The sequence below is a fragment of the Rhagoletis zephyria genome, unplaced genomic scaffold, assembly GCF_001687245.7.
Source record: "Rhagoletis zephyria isolate East Lansing unplaced genomic scaffold, Rhagoletis_zephyria_1.1 Rzeph_scaffold_00059, whole genome shotgun sequence".
NCBI classification, from domain to species: Eukaryota; Metazoa; Arthropoda; class Insecta; order Diptera; family Tephritidae; genus Rhagoletis; species Rhagoletis zephyria.
The window spans coordinates 24,781-43,900 of NW_016157143.1; the positions used below are offsets into that span (position 1 = coordinate 24,781).

Sequence of the window (19,120 nt, forward strand, 5' to 3'; positions counted from 1 at the left end):
ATGAAATGTAGTGAAGTGTAACGTAGCCAGTGAAAAACTAAAAAATTTTTTTTTCGGATACTTAAATAAGTCTCCATTCCAAAAGCTATTGTGTTTCAAGTATTACTCTTAGGGCCAATTTCAGATAAAAATTTAGTTGGCACTTACGCTTAGTTTCGGAATGTTATTTAAATGGCATTTGTATTGCATACACATGTACATATATTTACATGTAAACAAAAACAAAGCAGGATATAATGAATCGGATCGGAATCTTGGACTTTTCGCCTGATCACATCAGAGGATCAGCAACTTGTGCTTTCCGGCCCCCAGGCTATACAAGCAGATAACACAACGCAGAACGGAAACTCGGCTCTTCCGGTCACGTTCATAGAATTAAAAACGCTGTGAAGCGGAGACCAGGCCTTCGCGCCCGCAGCCTACATATGCGCAATAATCAAATATAGCATCAAAGTAGACTAGACACTCGGCCTTGCCAGCTAACTGCCTTAAATTAAATGCAAATGAGTGTTTAACCACGTCCTTTCGTACTAACCTCTTTTTTCAATATCCAGGAAGATGTTTGCAATGTTATATTTCCTTTGACAATTGTATTTGTTAATTTGGGTGTGGTGGTTGAAACGCTCGGCAGATGTTGGGTATACACAGAGAAATTTTCATTTTCAAATCATCGTAACACATCGCAAGCACAAATGAGCATTAAAAATACATTAACTCGAAAGAAAATTAATGGCAAAGCAAAACGAAAAATACTTCATGGCACAATTTAGTAGGTAAAAAAAAAATATAAATCAAAAACTGGGCTTTCGGATTGAGTTTTATTTTAAACGGCATGTGTCCGTTGGGATTAATTGTCCTTATTCAATAAGACCGCAAATTTTCTTTGTAAAAACGATTTTTTGTGTCGAGATGATTTTTTAAATTTTGTAATTCACCAAGTGTTTTGGTCCATGGTATTTATGTATAAAACACAATACGGTAAATGCCGCTTGGTTCTTCAACCCAATTCTGAAGTAGGGCGTTCTTGAGAAAAGTTTTCTGAGATAGGTCGATCTTCCTCTCAGCCAACGAAATAGTCTTGAGGTTCCAGAGCATGGTCAATGTCACGAATTTCAACTAAATTGGCAATTCTAGCATAAAATACAGCTTTCGGTTCGAAGGTAGTTTTTAGGTTAGGTTAGGTTAGGTAAGCCTGCCGGTCACTGCGTCACTTCGCAGAAACCATTACGGTCCATCGCAATACCGGATAAACCACGACCTCTTTGAATAGCTAATCAATGCGAACCAGAAGATATATTGAAGAAAATCGCAGTCCTCTTGGCAAACTCGAACACCTTGCTATGCCCTTGGTGGCGGCTTCCAGATTAGGTAGCAAACCTGCTCCTATCAGACTAACCTGCAGTCTGCTAAGGGCAGAACACTAGCAGAGGATATGCTGCACTGTATCCTCTTTCGTTTTGCTTCTTTCACACATGCCATCATTTGCCAGAGCCAGTTTAAAGGCGCGCGATTCTAAAATGCAACTCCTTTGAGAACACCCACCAGTAGCCTAGCGTCCTTCTCCTTGAGGGAAAGGAGAAACTTAATGAGCTTCATGTCATCGGCTCTGCACATAATGCTGACCTTGCGTTTTGTTCCACGCCTCCCGGATCTCGGACAGGTCGAGTTCCCGTTTAATAGCTTGGAGTGAAATCGGCACCCCCTCTTTCAGCATGGTTTCAGACAAATCGCCGCTGTACCCCGGAACCCAGTACAGATGTACGTCTCCTTTGTTATGCAGCGAATCCGGAGCTGCCTACACTCCGTCATACTACTAGAGCTACATAGATAATGTAATATTTTTTTAAATTTAATAATTGATGGAATTTCCCTCGTTTAAAATGTGGCAACTGTCTTAAAAAAGTTCCATATGCTAATCCAAGCTATCTACGTGAAAAATTTCATTGAATTCTGTTCAACTATCAACAAATCAACTATTACCACCTCCGCATGGTTGTAAGCCATGCAGAGTCCGCAGAATGCTCCGGAAGCAGTGTCCGGAGGATGCATCCGACTAGGCAGAGCATACTTTGAAGTGCCATCTAATTAGAACTTAAGAAAGTTCAATTACATGGCAGTTGAGAAGTGCATGTGCAAAAATTTCCTAAATCGCATAAAGGAAATTTTTGCGCATGCAGCAGTAAATAGCACGTATTTAGGCGCCTGGTGTTAGCAGACGCGCCTAAACAGTCTTAGAGTGAAAATAATTTTCGTAGAATTAAGGAAACTTTATTTGTTGCATTATTTTTTTCATTCTATAGCATGTTTATGCAATTCTCAGTGAAGTGTAAAACAATTCGTTTTTGTTTAGCAAGTAACTTGTATTGCCTCAGAATTAAAAATAAAAAACATTGTCCTACCTTAGCTCTCATACTTTCACACGTTTCCCAAGCTAATCAGTTTTGAATAAACTGGATTTAATTTCAATTTTTCAGCTTAATGTGCATTTATTTAAAGTTTACATCAACGACACTTCAATATACTTTCGGATTTTCAGGCAGCAGAAGACTTCTATGCATCTAACCTGAAGACGTTTTGATTTTCCAATCTGATTTCTTGTGTGTGTTTACAAAAGCAGGCCAGCTTAAGATCGTATTTTGCATTCAACTTAACCCAGACACAATAAATAGCTGGTCGGTCAGTAGTTTTTCCAAATAAACATTTTTCTTATACACGTATATTTTTCCATTATTGCAGCACAATTTCGCTTGATCGCTGCTATGTAGTATTTACTCGTACATACACCATAATTCTGGCAAACACACAAGTTTACTATTTTCAATATTTACTTCTGCACAATGTTGCTCCTTAGGCTCCTTGCGACCCATGCGCTATAGTTTTGCATATATGTATTTTTTACGAGTATTTCAATTTTAGCAGCAACGTTTCGTACAAATGCATGTGCGTATTTACATATATAAAATCGAATATATTTATGTGTGTATGTATGATAGATAGTTTATGTGCTCGATTTATTGTCTGCTTTTTCTCACTTTGCATTGAAAGGAAATTGCCCGCATACAATAGTTCGCCATTTTTTTTCTACACTTATAAACGCAGTACATAACTGCATACTATTTCATGCTTTCGAGCACATATGTACATACATAAGTATAACTCTTTTTTTTCCTCAGAGCGCCTTGGTTACGACCATGAACTTTGCTGCTTCCTTTTCTTAGCAAACCTATCTACAATTTGACGCTGATTGCTGAAATCGTTGCACGAAGCACCAACGGGAGCTTGCACCATAGCTGCGCCGGGCTTCTTAGGGAATTGTTTGCCTTTGTGCCGCATGAATAATTTTCTGATTGTTAAAATAGTTATGTGTACCAGTATATCTGCTAGGCGGTCTATTGGTCCATGGTTCCTTTGGCCTGCATGCACAATTACCTACACCACTTAATATTTGCAAATCGTTTTTGGGCGGCGTTTTGTTGTTGCATCAGATCATGCGTGGTAAAGCAAACTATTGGCTTTGTATTAACTTTAAACTGGATTTGGATTTCTTATGTATTTGTTCCACAAGTGGTTACTTTCATTCTGTTAACGACTGCGAACGAAATTAAGTGTGTACTTGGTACGTTTAACTTCCGCCTTCAACTTGAAATTTTTTTAAGCTTCAAAATTTGCAGTTATATGATGGATGCTGGTGCCATCAAATCTAGTCTGCGCTTCCACAACAAGGAAGCGTGGTGGTCCTATTAGCCGAGTAACTGTTGCTTCCTTTGCCAATCTCTCAGCCTTCTTGTAACCCTGTAAGCCTTAGTGACGTTGGACCCACATACGATGTAGGGTATTTTGTACTCCTCTTTCTCTTCTTATTTATCACTACAATCTTCTGTCGGTTTTTGGGTCGAGATCAAACCAACTATGACAGTTACATCTACCTTTTTCAAAATTCCGAAATCTGTCAATCCTTCTACACTTGGTCCTTACTTTCTGTCAGTTTTGTTGTCCACCCATGGGTGTCGAACCAAAGCATCTACATCCATACCTACGACATGCGTCATCGAAAGCTCATGTCCGCTCAGTAGGCTCGTGGATAAAGTTAGACAGCACCAATAGGCGAAGGCTCTCATTCATCAGACACCTCTTTAATAGAGCTAGGAAAAGTGGATTACACCCCGACCGGGATATTTACAGGATCGGACTGGGTATCAATAAGTCTGAGAAAAGAAGAGCTTAAAACTGGTCGTAAAGGAGACTCAGGGGCATCCTCGCTAGATTGCGGTTCACTTGGGCACCACGTGCATTTACCGGTGTTGGTACAGCGCTGACTTCATTGAACGATTAACTCTTTTAAGCCCTTCAAGGCCCCTGAAGTGGGGAGCACCCAAATAAAATATTTCCACCACAATGGCAAGGGATTGTGGAGGTTTTATGTCGCTGGCTCATTCCCATTTATGCGAGCTACGTCGACCGGTACTGTTTTTCGATTACTTGGACCACTGTAAAGGTAACGTTTATTCTGAAAACCATTTCTAACGGGTCCCCGAAGAATTTTATGCCAATCAACCTCTCTTCCGTCCAATTTAAGGCCATTGATAGACTGATTGACGTGTATCTAAGAAGTAGGATTCATGGGGTCAAAGGGTATATCTGTGTGGAATCTGCCTTGTACACAATTATCAAATTTATTGGAATTCCTTAATGAAAAAACTTAATAGCTGGCGCTTTCCTTGATATCGAGGACTCTTAATAACGTGCTACTCGTGGCAATAGTAGACCTCTGACTAAGCTCGGAATCGAGAACAACTTACTAGGTTAGGATTAACTTCCACATGCTATAGGACAGAAATGTTTTAGCGAGTCGGGTAGCGCCTCTGTGAGTAGAAACACCACGCAGGCCGCAGGGAGACTTACCCTTTCCCTAGATCATCATGGCAAGCGACGTCCTGGAGGAGCAGGAAAGAACGGGATTTCGGATTATTACACTGACGACGTGGCATTTATCATTAGCTGACAGCTTCTGAACACTCTGTATAATCCTGGTCAAGGCTACCTAAAGCTGTCTTTACTTGAGCCGATTTTTTGACAGGCGATATTCGCTTGCAAAAGTTCACTTGCTGTCTACTTTGAGGCAAGCAAATTTTGAATGACCGATTTTTCTTGAACAATGTTGAATCGTCTAGAAATTCGCTTCATGTTAATGCAGCTTAAGCTTAGCCATAAATTAGTCTGCTATCTGAGAGCCTGCTTAAATACTGAAAAGACAGAGCTCGTCATTTGCTCACCAGGAAATATAAAGTACCTTGATAGGTGACATTTCACTTGTGCTTCCTGAAAGGGTTCAGTTTTTTGACGCGATATTTGACAGAAAGCTATCTTGGAAGCCAAATATTGGGAGTCTTGTAAAAATGGCATTAGTTTCTCTACATAAATTGCTGTAGAAGCACTATAAGGAATAGATGAGACCTTTTGGTAACTTGAAGCCATAATCAGGCCTATTGTGTTATAAGAGTTTATTGTTTGGTGAAAATCTCTAGAAAGCTCTACTCTAGTTAAGAAGCTAGAGAGCGTGTGCAAGAACCGCCCTTATTGGAATCAGGGGATTAAGTTAGGTCTGCCTGATTTCTGCACCATCTACTCTGAGAGCCAGTGTCTATCTGGGCCTTAGGATGGCTCATGGTAAGCTCTAAAATGGCCAGAGAGTACCTGATCTCCGGTCCATCGCCTTCTATTACTTTCAAATCAAACTGATGTGGTTGCCACAGCACAAGGACTTTTACAGAAAATTCTATGGCTGATGAATTATCTAAATAGGGTGGCCTTGAGATCATCACTCTTGAAAGGTAGGGCTTAGGAGTTCATGTGGCAACTTGTGAAATACTCTTGGTCACCTGAGCTCACAGTCGGAACAGCGAGCGGTGGGCAAAAATCCAGTCATGCAAAATTGCAAAGACCTTCTGGTTAGTACTGAACCGCTGGCGGTCAACGGCACTTCTTCAGCTGACTAAGCGCCAACTCTCGATTCTGGCAGGTATTCAAACCAGGCACTGTCCGTGGGAAACCCAAACGGTGCGAATTAATATAGCACGGACCCTATTTTCATAACTTTTTGGAGAACGACGAGTTGGAGTTATTATAGCATTTTCTACTCAGCCGCCCCGTCGTTCACCAGAATAAAGTTTAAAACCCTCGCCCCAAAACTCTCTGAGCTGACTTGATTTTGGACACCCATCGCTTTTCCTAACGTGCATAATCTACATACTCTTAATAAGTGGTGGCACAATTGCCTCTCGTTGGGCTACCACCTGACCTTGATCTTAGCACCATAAAGTCATACTAATGCACTGTCATCAGCTCTTGAACTCTCACTATGACTCCCAGTGTTATACTAGGGTGGATATCTGAGAGAATTTTCCTCCTACTGATGATAGCTGTTTTGGCACGGATGATATTCAATTCCCAGATTAGATTTCAAACTTAAGTTAATCGCTTTTTCAATTTTTCTCTGACGCATACATAAGCTATAGAAAAGTTTTTGGGAAGCTTCCTTTACTCAATCTATGTAAAGTCTTCAATCACTCACTGCTTCCTCTAAATTTTTATTTTTTATTTTTATTAATTTCTTATTGTGTCTCATTCTTCTATTCTCGTATTTTGTTAGAATTCTCATATTGCAATAATATCCGTTTGCCAACGCCAACACCTTCAACGTCACCATCGCCAGTAGCCAAATCCATTGCAATCGCCATAGCCATCTCGATCACCATCTCTTTCGCCAGCTTGTCGCCATTGTGCTCATCCAACATTAGTTTTTGGACCAGTGCAAGGAAGCTGAAAATTGAAAGCAAACATTATCCATTTTCAAAGATTATACGCCAAATGGATATGCAAGAGCACTTTACACATTACATTCATTCATCTCGCATTTTCGTTTATCGCTTTACGTTTATGCCGCTTGCCATGCGTCTCGTGCCCACCATAACATAGCTGCACCGCTTCGAAAACTTCCACTATCCATATGTACATATATATGTACGTAGCATAGATCTTTCTTACTTTATAACGGTTGGTAGGCAAACAAACATCTTCGGACGATATAGGAAATTGTGAATTTCGCTCTGCGCTTCCAAGCCATTGCTGCTGCTCCTGTTGCCAATCGAAGTGAATATGCGCTCATATACTTACTCGTACTTACATTTGTACATATGTATGTATACGCACATAGTACCTACACACACAGTCATGCTTACATATAATTCAGTGTGTGTTGTGTCGAAGCAGGAAGTGCAGTCAATAATCGAAATCAGCTTGCAACTCAGCAAACTCATAATGGTCGCCCCATTTTCCTGCTTCCTGTTTTTTAGCTTGCAATCCATATGATTTTCGTTTGGTGTAGATGTAATTTTCTCCACTTTTTTTTGGGTATTTTATGGAAGTACCAGTATTTTCTTTGGCAATAGCTTTAGTTCGTAGGTAAGCGCTACTTTTCTGTTTCTTTTATATTTTTTCTACACTCGGCCACTTTTGTTTGCTTGAATAACAACGTAAATTGCACAAAGTTGCGGATACGATTTAAACTGTGTTGCGAATGGGAAGATTGGTATTTTTTCAGCTATTTTCGTTTGGTAAAATTGAACACTTACATATATACATTGAGTTGTTGGGAGCCTCAGTGGCGCCAGGGGTATACCTATGCATTGTTGAGTGTTTAAGAATACTTTATAGTTAACGGTTATAACATGTATTAAAGACTTTAATTTTTAACTGATTATTTACTGAGTTTTGTTTATCGCTCAAGAAATAATCGTCATTTTTGGGTCTTATTTTCTTCTTGAAAAATAATCGTTGTTTAGGTTTTAACTGAAAAAAAAAATAATTATTTTTAGAGTTTTATGTTTTGTTTATTTAGTAAGTAAAAATTAATAAAAAATATTTTGTTTGCTTACTAAATAAAAGTAGCTTCTAGTGTTTTCCTTACGCAGCGTTAGTGAGCTAAAAACGAGAATAAATATGAACACGCACGAAAACGAATACGAGCACGAATTCAAATGCGAACACGTCTACGAAGGCAAACACAAAACGGAGGACTGTCATTACAATTACAATTACCATTGCTCTTTGTATTACCAATACCATTAGAATAAACATATCATTATCATTACCATTACCATTAGCATTATCATTATGATTACTACATATTACCATTAACATTACCTTTACCATTACCAATATCATTACCTTTATAATTATCATTGTCATTACCATTACCTCTACTATTGTCAGCACCATTACCATTATCATTACCATTTTCATTACCATTACTATTCCCAATACCATAACAGCTAACTTCATCAATAGCATTGCCATTACCACCATTATCTTTATTTTTACTTTTATTTTTGAAAAATTTTGGTCCAAGATTTTGACCAACAATTTATGGTCACGATACAATTGCTAATATTACAGTTTCGTGTTCGAATGGCATACTTCCAAGGCAGTCTTAAATAACCCAATTATCTGGCGTTTCACATCGCGGTTAATCGTGCAGCGAAATAAATTTGAAGACGTTTTTCCCGGTTCGATGGTGAGTCTCTTCTTGAAACTATATAGAATAGCTCATGGCAATTCCAAACTGGCTGACTATCGTTGTTCCACAGAAATCCAATAGACTTATTTCAGACGAAATACCTTAAATGCCTTGTCAAGGAGCGTAATAGTTCTGGTGATTGATTTAACGGAGGTCGTTTTAGGTTGGCCCCTGGAAAACTCAATCCTGGTGTCTCCGAATGAAGCTTTAAGGCAGAGTAATATTGGTAAATCATATCCACTGGGCCAGTCGGAAAACACGAAATCGAATCATGCATACAATTTTTAGTAATAACTCGACTCCAGGTCCACCTGGCGGGTAAAATTGTGAACTGAAACTATCCAGAGACCCCCTCAAATACACACGACGCCCCATTTTCAAATAGTTCCACTTCTCTCCATGAGAATGCTCGTGCTTTCATATATATTTTTTAGCCTGTAACCATCCTTGGAAATTCTGACAGAGTACTTAACATAACAATTTATTTTCTCGTTTACATTTTACTAATTTTTATATCTTTCCAGCAAACAATTTGTTTTGAAGGTTTTGAATCCATGAATTGAAGGATTCAATGTTCGTGAAAACACCTGGTTTACATTTGTCGCCACAACCATTACCCCAGGAAGCCAAACCAATCAACTTATTTCCAGATACCAAGGGACTTCCAGGCAGTGCACCACAAGCAGCGTCCTTTGCCAGACCGCACAACATTGAATCGAACACCTCGCCCACCTGGTACTTATATTTCCCAGAAATACAATCCTTAGTACTAATAATAGTTTCATCTACATCAACTACAGTATTATTTGCATCCCAGCCGGTGAGCACGGCACTGGTACCGGTTGGCCGTGGTTGGCTAGCTAACGTCAAGTAATTAGCCTCGACGGATTCTGTCAGCCTAAGAACGGCTATATCATTATCCCATGTGTTATAGCCGAAGCGAGCACTGAAGGTATAATCCGAAACTTTTAAAAATTTAGCGCCATTATGCACACCCACAGCAAATTTCCAACCATTGTGGAAAGCAAAACAGGAGGCAGCGGTAACAGCGATATTCTTTTTAATTAAAGCACCTGCGCAAACGGGTACACCATTTTCATCGTGAAATGAGATAAGGTATGAGCGGTCGCTAATGTTGGCAGGTGCACCACCTTCAATGCCTGCTGCAGCACTGGCAGCTGTAGCTGTTGTCAACAGCAGTAGGCCATAAACTAACTGATTGGCCATTTCGAGAGTAGAAAAAAATCGACGTTTGAAACCTTATGTGTGATAACTTCAACTATGCGCTGCACGGATTATCGCATTCTTATATGCCGTTACTTACTAGATAATATACCTAATAGTAATAATAATAAATATTTTATAATAAAATCTAAGTGCTTACACTTTTAGTAAGTGTTTGGCCGAGCTTCTCCTCCGATTTGTGGTGGGCGACTTGATGTTGTTACACAAATGGAGGGGCCTACAGTTTTCGCCGCCTACGAACGGCAAATGGATATTATGAGATGCTTTTCAAGTCAGATATTCACTCGTAGGTTTGCCATTACCTGCCGAGGAGCAACCGCTTTTAGTTAAACCTCTTTCTAATTTAGATATTGGCCCGATCGGGGCTCGAGCCCAGGTTTTACGAAGTGGTAGTACGCATGCTAAACCACTCAGCTACGGCGCCCGAGAGATACTATAGCTAGTTTGAACCAATTAAAACCAAGCAATTTAACACTTGAGAAAACAATTAGGATGGAAAATTCTTCGAATCATTGAAATATATGCTTATACTTATTCAGACATAAGCAAGCCTATGCGACGCCGTCTGCTCAGCACCTTCGTTGTAGCGTCGCACAGTGGGACGTCCCCATATAAGCTGCGGCAAAAAGCAGTAACCGTACTTGAAATTCGCCGAAATTTTATATATGCGCTATTCGGATTTAGGAATTAGAAAATGTGGAAAATGGTAAAACTCAATGCGCTACCACGCCCACAGCTCTTGTGGGCGGAGATGGTAAATGTTATCCGATTTTGATGAAATTCAGAGCATATGCTGGTTTTAACGAGAAAAGCATAAATCTGAAAGAATGCCAAAATCGGTTTACATTATCGTCCAGTAGTTCTAGAAAAACAGGAGCAAAAAAAAATCTTTTTTGATGAAATTCGGTGTTCCCTGCTCGTTTAAGCCAAACTTTTCCAACTTAGAAGATAATAAAGAATTTCTTATTACGGCGCCCACCTCCTACACAACTTTTTTGGCTCCAAATACTAAATTTTTTTAATTTTGGAGAAAATGAACAGGCACATTTATTTTAATTGTAAAGAAGTTCCTATTTCAGCATTTTAAAAATAACAAAACGAAAACGTTTACAATACCTGCATACTAAATTATGTGCACGTTATGTATTTGCACTGAAACTTTCAATTTTACCTACATTTTATACAACAAAAGCTGAGCTAAGACAAGCAGGACTCTTGCCATAGAAAACGGATCTCGTTCAGCGAAGCGTCCATTTTTGGCTGCATATTGAATGTGATTAATAGATTGGCAAGTCAAATAATATATACACCTTCTTCAATTCCCATTTTATATTGCATATTATTTATTGGTACATATCAAAGCCTTTCCCTACAGCTTTACAATAAAAATTCAATAAATTTTACACGGAGTGGGTCCATAAAAGGAAGAATAGAAGCTGAACTCGCAGTTTCTCGCAGCTGGAACTATTTGAGATATGACACGAATATTTAATTTTTACTTCTGGTAAGTATAATTTAGCTCCTATCCTAGGTCCTTTTTAAATATACCTTTTTAAATTAAGCACTCGGAAAATTTTAAACTCACATGCAGAATTTCAAGTTAAACTTTTTTATATTTACATTTGAAAAAGATTTATAAAAATTTAAAGCAATGGCTGACCACAAATATATTCAAAAAGTGGAAAAATTAATTCAAATTACTTGCGACAAAATCAAAATTTTTTCTAACAAATTTATTTTTTCACATTGTTCCTACTTTTGTGCAAATATGAATTTAATAAAACATTTTAATATTAATATTTTGCTTTGCATCTGCGTACTTACTTTTTCAGAACTCTTTAATCCGTTTTTACTACTTTCGGCCGCTGTAGTCCCATTGTGCGTCGCATTGTCGTATACACGAAGTATATGAAAGTAATGCGCAGCCAGCGTCGCTCATGCCTGGTCATAATATGCGCAAAATACACGACACAAATATTTGCGCGAATACAAATTAATACAAATAAGATTGTTTTCGATTCCTATTTGTAAAAGTTAGTATTTGTGCATAAGTAAAGCAATTAGATTTAACAAAACAAAAGACTATGTAAACATATCTATTATTTCCGGGACACACTCAGTTTTTTGAGGGTTTGGCCAAACTTCTTCAATACTTTTTGACGACGTTATCAAATAAGTCCACGGACCTAAACTAGAAACTAGCTCATTGTAAATGTTTTCCTACACTTTCTGCCGCCATAATCGAGTGGTTGGAAGTGGTTACTTCTACTCGGTAGGATCGATGTTCGATGCCAGATACCTCCCCAAAAAAAATGTGTGCTAGTATTAGTTGCCCTTCGGTAGGCAAGGAAAAAGCCATGAAAAAGCTGCTCATAAAAACCATTTGCCATTCGGAGGCGACGTTAAACTTGTCATCCCTCTATTTGTCTAATAACATCAAAACGAGTGATGCCATTTTGGTGCTTTAGAGGCTACATTTAGCTAAACTTATTTTAAGTTGCCCAAGAAATTTGCTCTATTTTTTTGGCCCTTTTAAACTAGGCCATGAAATGAGCATGGATCTGATCGTGCTAAGTTTTGATAGAGACTTGAGTGTAATATGATAGGTAAACATTTTATTAGCTTTTAAAACATCTCTTAAAACTTGTATTTCCTCTTTAAAAAATTTCCCCGGGCCACACCAGTTCAGGTCCGGCCCTGTTGCTAATATCTAATTGACCCATTTCAAATCATACGACACTATTTTTTCAAGTGTTCCATAACTTGCTCAGTATAACATAATTTCCTTTTTTTTTTTTAATTTAGCTCTTATCTAGAGCGCTGAGTAACGGTATAAAAACAGGCGAACACTCAAATGTTGCAAAGTTGAAGGTTTCACACTAAGCACTTCTTATATAAATATCTTTGTGATCTTAATCTCAACATGATGACCAACCAGTTCACTTGCACTCTATTGCTGTTGATCGCAACCGCAAGTAGTATCTATGCTAGCGACGACCGGTCATACGTCGTCTTAGTGAAGGGCAAAGATGGAGGCGTCATCTGTGGTGGTGCTTTATACAATAATAGAACCGTTATTACCGCCGCCACGTGTTTGACTTTCTACGACGTCGATCAGTTGGTGGTAGGTATTGTCAGTAGCGGTCAGGACATCAACATCGACAATAATGGACATACGTTCAATATTGCATTCGACCCTGACACACAGGAGAATGACGTGGCCATTTTGAGATTAGCAGAACCCGTAAGTGCCACGTACGTTAAATTGCCTAGCAAGCAGCCGGTTACCGGTTCCACTGGCGTTCTCACCATTTGGAGTGCCAATAAAACGTTGGTAGATATATCTGAAACCATCATAACTGCTGACGATTGTGTTTCTGGCAAATATAACTATGAAGATGGAGATCTTTTTGACTCGATGCTTTGCGGCCTTTCTAAGGATCAAGCTTGTGCTATTGCAGGAAGTCCATTGGTTTCAGAGGGTCAGTTGATTGGTCTGGCTTCCTGGGGTTATGGTTGTGCCAACAAAGCTAATCCAGAAGTTTACACAAACATTTATGAAGAGAAGTCATGGATTACATCCACTGTAGAGAGTTGGTAAAATTCCAATAAAGTAAATGAAAATATACTATTTAGTAGTTTTAATCATAGTGGAAACACATGTATTTAAGTATATAGGTGATGGCCCAAAGGTAGACCACCTTAATTGTGGCATGCGTTTTAAAAGTAGTAAAAAGGGGAGCAAATATGCCAATGTTAGGAAAAAATTATTGGATTATTAAAAAATCGCAAATCATTTAATCTAAACCGAATCGCCTGCTTGTGTCTTCTTAAGGAATAATGAATAACATGGACTTCCGCCAAAAATTTAGCGTTCGTGAGCTGGAATATATTTAAGTCCCTACTAAGAATGGCGCTTTAAAAAAAATACAACTTTTGCAAAGATTTTTTAATTAAGCACTATCTGACAATATCTTGTAACATGGTCAATCATTCTGAATGGCGCAAGGCCTGTCCCAGAGGAATGTAAAGCTGGATATGTGGGACTCAGGAGAAAACGGTTCTTTTTGACGAAGTTTTGAAAAAATTGTCAGAGGACTAAAAAGTCCCACAAAACTACAGTGAAGCAGCGGATTTTACTGGAGATGGCGGAAAATAAAAATCGTCTGCGGATTGAATGGAAGAGTAAACACATAATGTTTGATAAAAACAATAGACGTTTTCGCCGATTAGAGAAAAGTTTAACCCTTAATAAGAAAAGTTAATTTGACTAGATGAAGAAGAATACTGTTGGGGTTTAACTACTATAGTCTGAGCATAGTTGGTTTCAGGCCCTAAAACTGCTGTTGCCGCCAGTTAAAAAACGTTGAAATGTGGGCGATTCCACCAACCCCCGCAAAAACACGCCAAGTACCAAATACCGTTAGTGAACCTCTCCAAGATCGCTAGCCAGTGGTAATCGATCAAGTGACACATAATTCGTACAAACATTTTTAAAGGAAGGAATTAAGCACTCTTATGGCGGATTCGTTGTTCTAGTTCTGAACTTTCCTTCTCTGTATAACTCAGTGAGAGGGGAGACCAGTATGTCTGCCTGTATGTATTTATATAAAAAAAATAAATATTTATTGGTTAAAAAAAGGTGGGTAGGCACTGTGGCCAATGGTAAAGTTCGTTTACCACCTATGCGCGGTTCCGTACGGTCAATATCCCATGTCACAATCTAACCGTAACGTGCGTATAATAATAAATGGCACTTATTTCTTCTTTTCAATTGTATACAGTAATTTTGTTTTATTAAAATTCAGCCGAATTCATCGGTTTAGTTCAGAACTTTTCTTCCATGTGGTTCAAAACTAGAAAGATGAATCCGCCTTTATCGGGAAAACTACAACTGTGGATAATATTTTGTTCGTATTTTATTTTCATTAGGGTGGTCCTTAAAATCAAATGAACGATTTTTTTCAATATCACCACCTCAATCGGTGATACCACGGTCACAGAAATCACATATAAATTTTGATCCCGATTGGAGACGATCAAGGCGTGGCGCACAGGGGGCAAAGTACAGATTCTTCTATAGAGGCCCAAAAAAATTTAAATTATTGTTTTTTTCATCTAATCAAAAAGAAAATCGATACTACCATAGACGAAAATATCACATAGAGTATTTGGTCCCGATTGAAGTCGGTTAAGGCGTGTGGCAAAGGGGTCAAAGGCCAGATGCCGCTATGGACTCAAAACATTAAATATATATATATATATAGTTTTTTCATTTAATACCCAAAATCTATACTACTAATGTCGCGGATATCACATATAAATTTTGGTCCCGATTGGTTAAGGCGTCTTCATAGGGTAATCTGAATTTTGACCCCTGTGCGACACGCCTTAACCAACTTTAATCGGGGCCAAAATTTATATGCGATATCTTCGACTACTGTAGAATCGATTTTGGGTATGAGATGAAAAAAAATTAATTTTATTTTTTTTGAGCCTCCATAGGCGACACGACTTAACCGTCTCTAATCGGGACCAAAATTTGTATGTGATATCTTCAACTAAAGTAGCATCGACGTAGGGGTTGAGGCTTAAGAAATCTGATGTAAAAAATGTGCTTCCTACTTTTAAGGACCACCCTAATCATATCAAGTATTCTGCTTTACTTCTGCTTCACAAACTCTTTTCAGTGCTTTTAATCCATGAAATGAAGGATGCAATGTCTGTGTAAACAGCTGGAAATCCTTTATTGCCACAACCATTACCCCAGGAAGCCAAACCAACCAAATGATTGTGAGACAGCAAGGGGCTTCCAGGAAGAAAACCGCAAGCACCGGGTTGGGCAAGACCACACAGCATTGTATCAAACAGATCACCCTCTTTGAAGTTGTATTTTCCAGAAACGCAGTCCTCAGCGCTTATGATAGTTTCATCAACCTCAACCACATAGTTAGATGAATACCAACCGATGAGTACGCCACTAGCACCAGTAGGCCGTTGTTTGCTAGCTAATGTTATGTACTGTGCATCTACGGATTCTGCTAGTTTTATGACAGCCACATCAGAATCCATGGTGGTGAAGTCGAAATTAGGATTAAAGGCGTAGGCAGAAATTTGTATGATCTGAGTGCCATTTTTTACAACTACAACCAATTTATCAGGATTGTAGAAATTTAAACAACTTGCGGCAGTAACGACGATATTCTTTTTAACCAAAACACCAGCGCAAATGGGGTATCCATATTCATCCAGTATTGAGGCGAGGTATGAGTGTGCGCTACTGTCGGTGGTGGTGCTAGCAGCATCGGTACTTGATGCTGCGATCAACAGCAATAGACAGCAAACGAACTTGTTCACCATGTTGAGAGGAAAAAAATTTAATCTATAATTTCTGATGGAAAGTTTGGCGCTTGAGCTTCAACTGTGACCTACTCGAGCTTTCGCATACTTATATATACCCTAACTCGCAAGTTGTTGTATATTGTGTAACACTTGAAAAAAAAAAAAACAAGTAACATTCACGAGGAATGTGGAAAAAGTTGATTGAATAGCGTATGTATCTGGATTTTCAAATAAAAATTTAAAAAACCGCATCACAATAACTACCGTTATCTAACACATATATGTATATCCACAAGTAGATATGTGTACATTAGGGTGGTCCATGTATGCATGAGTAACATTCTTTGCTGCTCATATTTCAAACTAAAACTCCATTGCACATTTTCATTTGAGCATTTACAACTTTTTTACTTATTACTTCGTTAGTAGCTTGATATTTTTTATGAAAAAACTTGCTTTAATACAAATAAAAAAATTTACAAAAAAATATGTTATTTTTTAATTTTTCCTCCGTTAGTGACTGATTTTTTTAATTTTTCATTAAAAAAAAAAAAATCTGTAATGTCCATAGAAAAAAATAATCAGCCTAGACTTTCGGAATCAGCGAGCGATTCTAGATAGGATCTGGATAGTGGCGTCCGGTGCACAAAAATTAATAAAAAATTTGTGCTTGCGCCGCCAGGACTTGAAGTTTTTCAAATATTTCACATGGGGAAAATACATTTATTCGTAGAATTGCTTTAAATTCGTTAGAAATAAGTATGTTTTCATCGAATAGCATCACGCACATTATGAAAAAAATGTTAGTAAAAGTTTTAAGCTAAATATCTATCATAATTTTCTCTTTCGAAAATTTCTGAATAGAAATATTGTTATTCGATCAAAGAATTTTCGTTTTTAACGATTTTATAGCAAATCTATGAAAAAATTGTTTTCCCCATGTAAAATACATTTATGCAAATGGGTTAATGCAATGACAAAACTGTTGTCAAATAAGCGTATCGAAAGTAAATATGTCATATATTGATTTCACTTTGTTTATTACACTATGATATAGTACACTACAAACATACATAGTACATATGGAAATAAACAGCACGTGGACTTACCGATGAGTCGGCCTTTTCTAGTTAGATGGGCTTTATAGCATTCGCTGGCTCGGGGTATTTGCATTGTGGGGCGTATTAAGCCTTCAACAGCTGGAAACTTGCTTACGGTATTATGCATAGCAAAAAGCCAATTCACAAAGTGCTTAATAGTGCTTCGATCTGATAAAACAAAGAGTGAATTAAAACTGAGTTTTGGCGGCTTTTTATTAAAATATTTTGTAAATGTGGCAGTTACACTGTAGGGTTGCTAAAATTACACAAAAAACGCCGAGACAAGTAAACTTAATTTTGGCCGTAGATTACGCATCTATTTGACGTTTTTCTAGATCAGGTCATTTTTCCGAGATATTTTCGTTTTAAATTTGCATTGCGAAAGAAAAAAATTCCAACTTTCACTGCAAAATGTTACTCATACGTCATGTACGACCATGCCCGAGTACGGCCATGGTACGAAAATAAGCAACTCCACTTTGAAAGTATCCCAAAATAACTATTATTATTTAAAAGAAAAAATAACCCACAAAAGAGAACAGAAAAGAGAATTTCCTTCCTTCTCCATGGTCTTGGTGTTTACCACTCTCTCCTTGACGAGATGCTCGTCTTAAAGAGGCTGTCGAGGGTGGGTTTAGAACGCAGTAGTCGATATCTTGGTTTTTACTATCCTTGTTTACTTTCAGCCAGCTGATTGCGAAGCTTCGTACTTCGAAATTTTAATTTGGCAGCACTGTTTTCGATTTCACTCGGATTCAGTGATAGCAAGTTTTTGTATTCGTAGCGGACATCCGCATTTGTAGATTCTCTACGATGGATTCTTTGATAGGGCTGAATATAGCTGAAGTACTAAATGTCATAGATTACAAAATACATAAGTGGCTAATTGTAGAAGATTTCAAAGAACTAGCAATTTTTAATGGCACGCAGGGTGGTAACACAAAATATTCATGCCACTTTTGTGAATGGGACAGTCGAGCAACCAGCCTGCACTACGTACGTCATTTGTAGTTGGTGAAAAGAATAGTATAAATATTCTTTTATTTAATCTAACGGACATTATTTTTCCACCGATGCATATTAAACTGGGTTTAATAAAGCAATTTGTGAAAGCACCTGACAAAAATGGTCCAACATTCAAATATCTTGCAAAATTTCTACCACGAATAACTTATGCGAAATTGAAAGAAGGTAAAAGGGTATTTTCAGATGATCGAAAAGAAATATAAATTTTCTGTTTAACTGGTATTTTTGTCGGTTGGGACTGAAATTTTTTACAACAAATGTTGTCTTTAGAAAGTAGATACATGGAAATGTTTTTCATCTGTGTGTGAACGTTTTCTTGGAAACAAAAAGACTGAACATTATGAAGATACAGTAAGTGACATACTGTTTGCCTACCGTGCCATGGGTTGCCATATGTCCATTAAATTGCACCATCTGCATGCTCATTTTAAAATGTTTCCATCAAATTTAGGCCAGATGAGCGATGAACAAGGAGAACGATTTCAACAGGAAATTCTAAAGATGGAACAGCGTTATGTTGCAGAAGCAAAATTCGTATGCTCTCCAACTACTGTTGGTCTCTTAAAAGAGGTACTAACAGCGACGTATGTATATAAACAAGTAAGAAAGTCTAAGTTCGGGCGGAGCCGAACATTAAATACCCGGCGCAAGTATTAAATATATGTTTTCAACCTTTCCGAAAGCTACCGCTACATGGTAAGCCGGGGTGTATACATTTTAAGTAAATTAGCGTCCTTAAATTTCGAAATATTGAAATTTCAAGCATTTCTGAAATTTACCGTTATATGAAAAGCGGCCTCAATTTTAGTCCGATTTCAACAATTTTCAACGG

At 38.0% G+C, this 19,120-nt stretch overlaps 3 protein-coding genes across 3 annotated transcripts; 1 reads left to right on the top strand and 2 right to left on the bottom strand.

The window, feature by feature from the left end:
* Nucleotides 1-9,040: 9,040 nt before the first annotated feature.
* LOC108369874 (trypsin theta-like) lies at nucleotides 9,041-9,850 on the bottom strand. Its single transcript, XM_017625081.1, has one exon. The coding sequence runs from the start codon at nucleotides 9,800-9,802 to the stop codon at nucleotides 9,086-9,088; it is 717 nt and encodes a 238-aa protein (XP_017480570.1). The 5' UTR covers nucleotides 9,803-9,850; the 3' UTR covers nucleotides 9,041-9,085.
* Nucleotides 9,851-12,743: 2,893 nt separating this feature from the next.
* LOC108369466 (trypsin theta-like) lies at nucleotides 12,744-13,421 on the top strand. The gene has a single exon (XM_017624578.1). The coding sequence runs from the start codon at nucleotides 12,744-12,746 to the stop codon at nucleotides 13,419-13,421; it is 678 nt and encodes a 225-aa protein (XP_017480067.1).
* A 2,072-nt stretch (nucleotides 13,422-15,493) lies between these two features.
* On the bottom strand, nucleotides 15,494-16,180 carry LOC108369474 (trypsin-like). The gene has a single exon (XM_017624588.1). The coding sequence runs from the start codon at nucleotides 16,178-16,180 to the stop codon at nucleotides 15,494-15,496; it is 687 nt and encodes a 228-aa protein (XP_017480077.1).
* Nucleotides 16,181-19,120: the final 2,940 nt, after the last annotated feature.

Bases quoted from the DNA above. Each gene is read 5' to 3' on its own strand.
- LOC108369874 (XM_017625081.1), bottom strand. From the start codon at position 9,802: ATGGCCAATCAGTTAGTTTATGGCCTACTGCTGTTGACAACAGCTACA.
- LOC108369466 (XM_017624578.1), top strand. From the start codon at position 12,744: ATGATGACCAACCAGTTCACTTGCACTCTATTGCTGTTGATCGCAACC.
- LOC108369474 (XM_017624588.1), bottom strand. From the start codon at position 16,180: ATGGTGAACAAGTTCGTTTGCTGTCTATTGCTGTTGATCGCAGCATCA.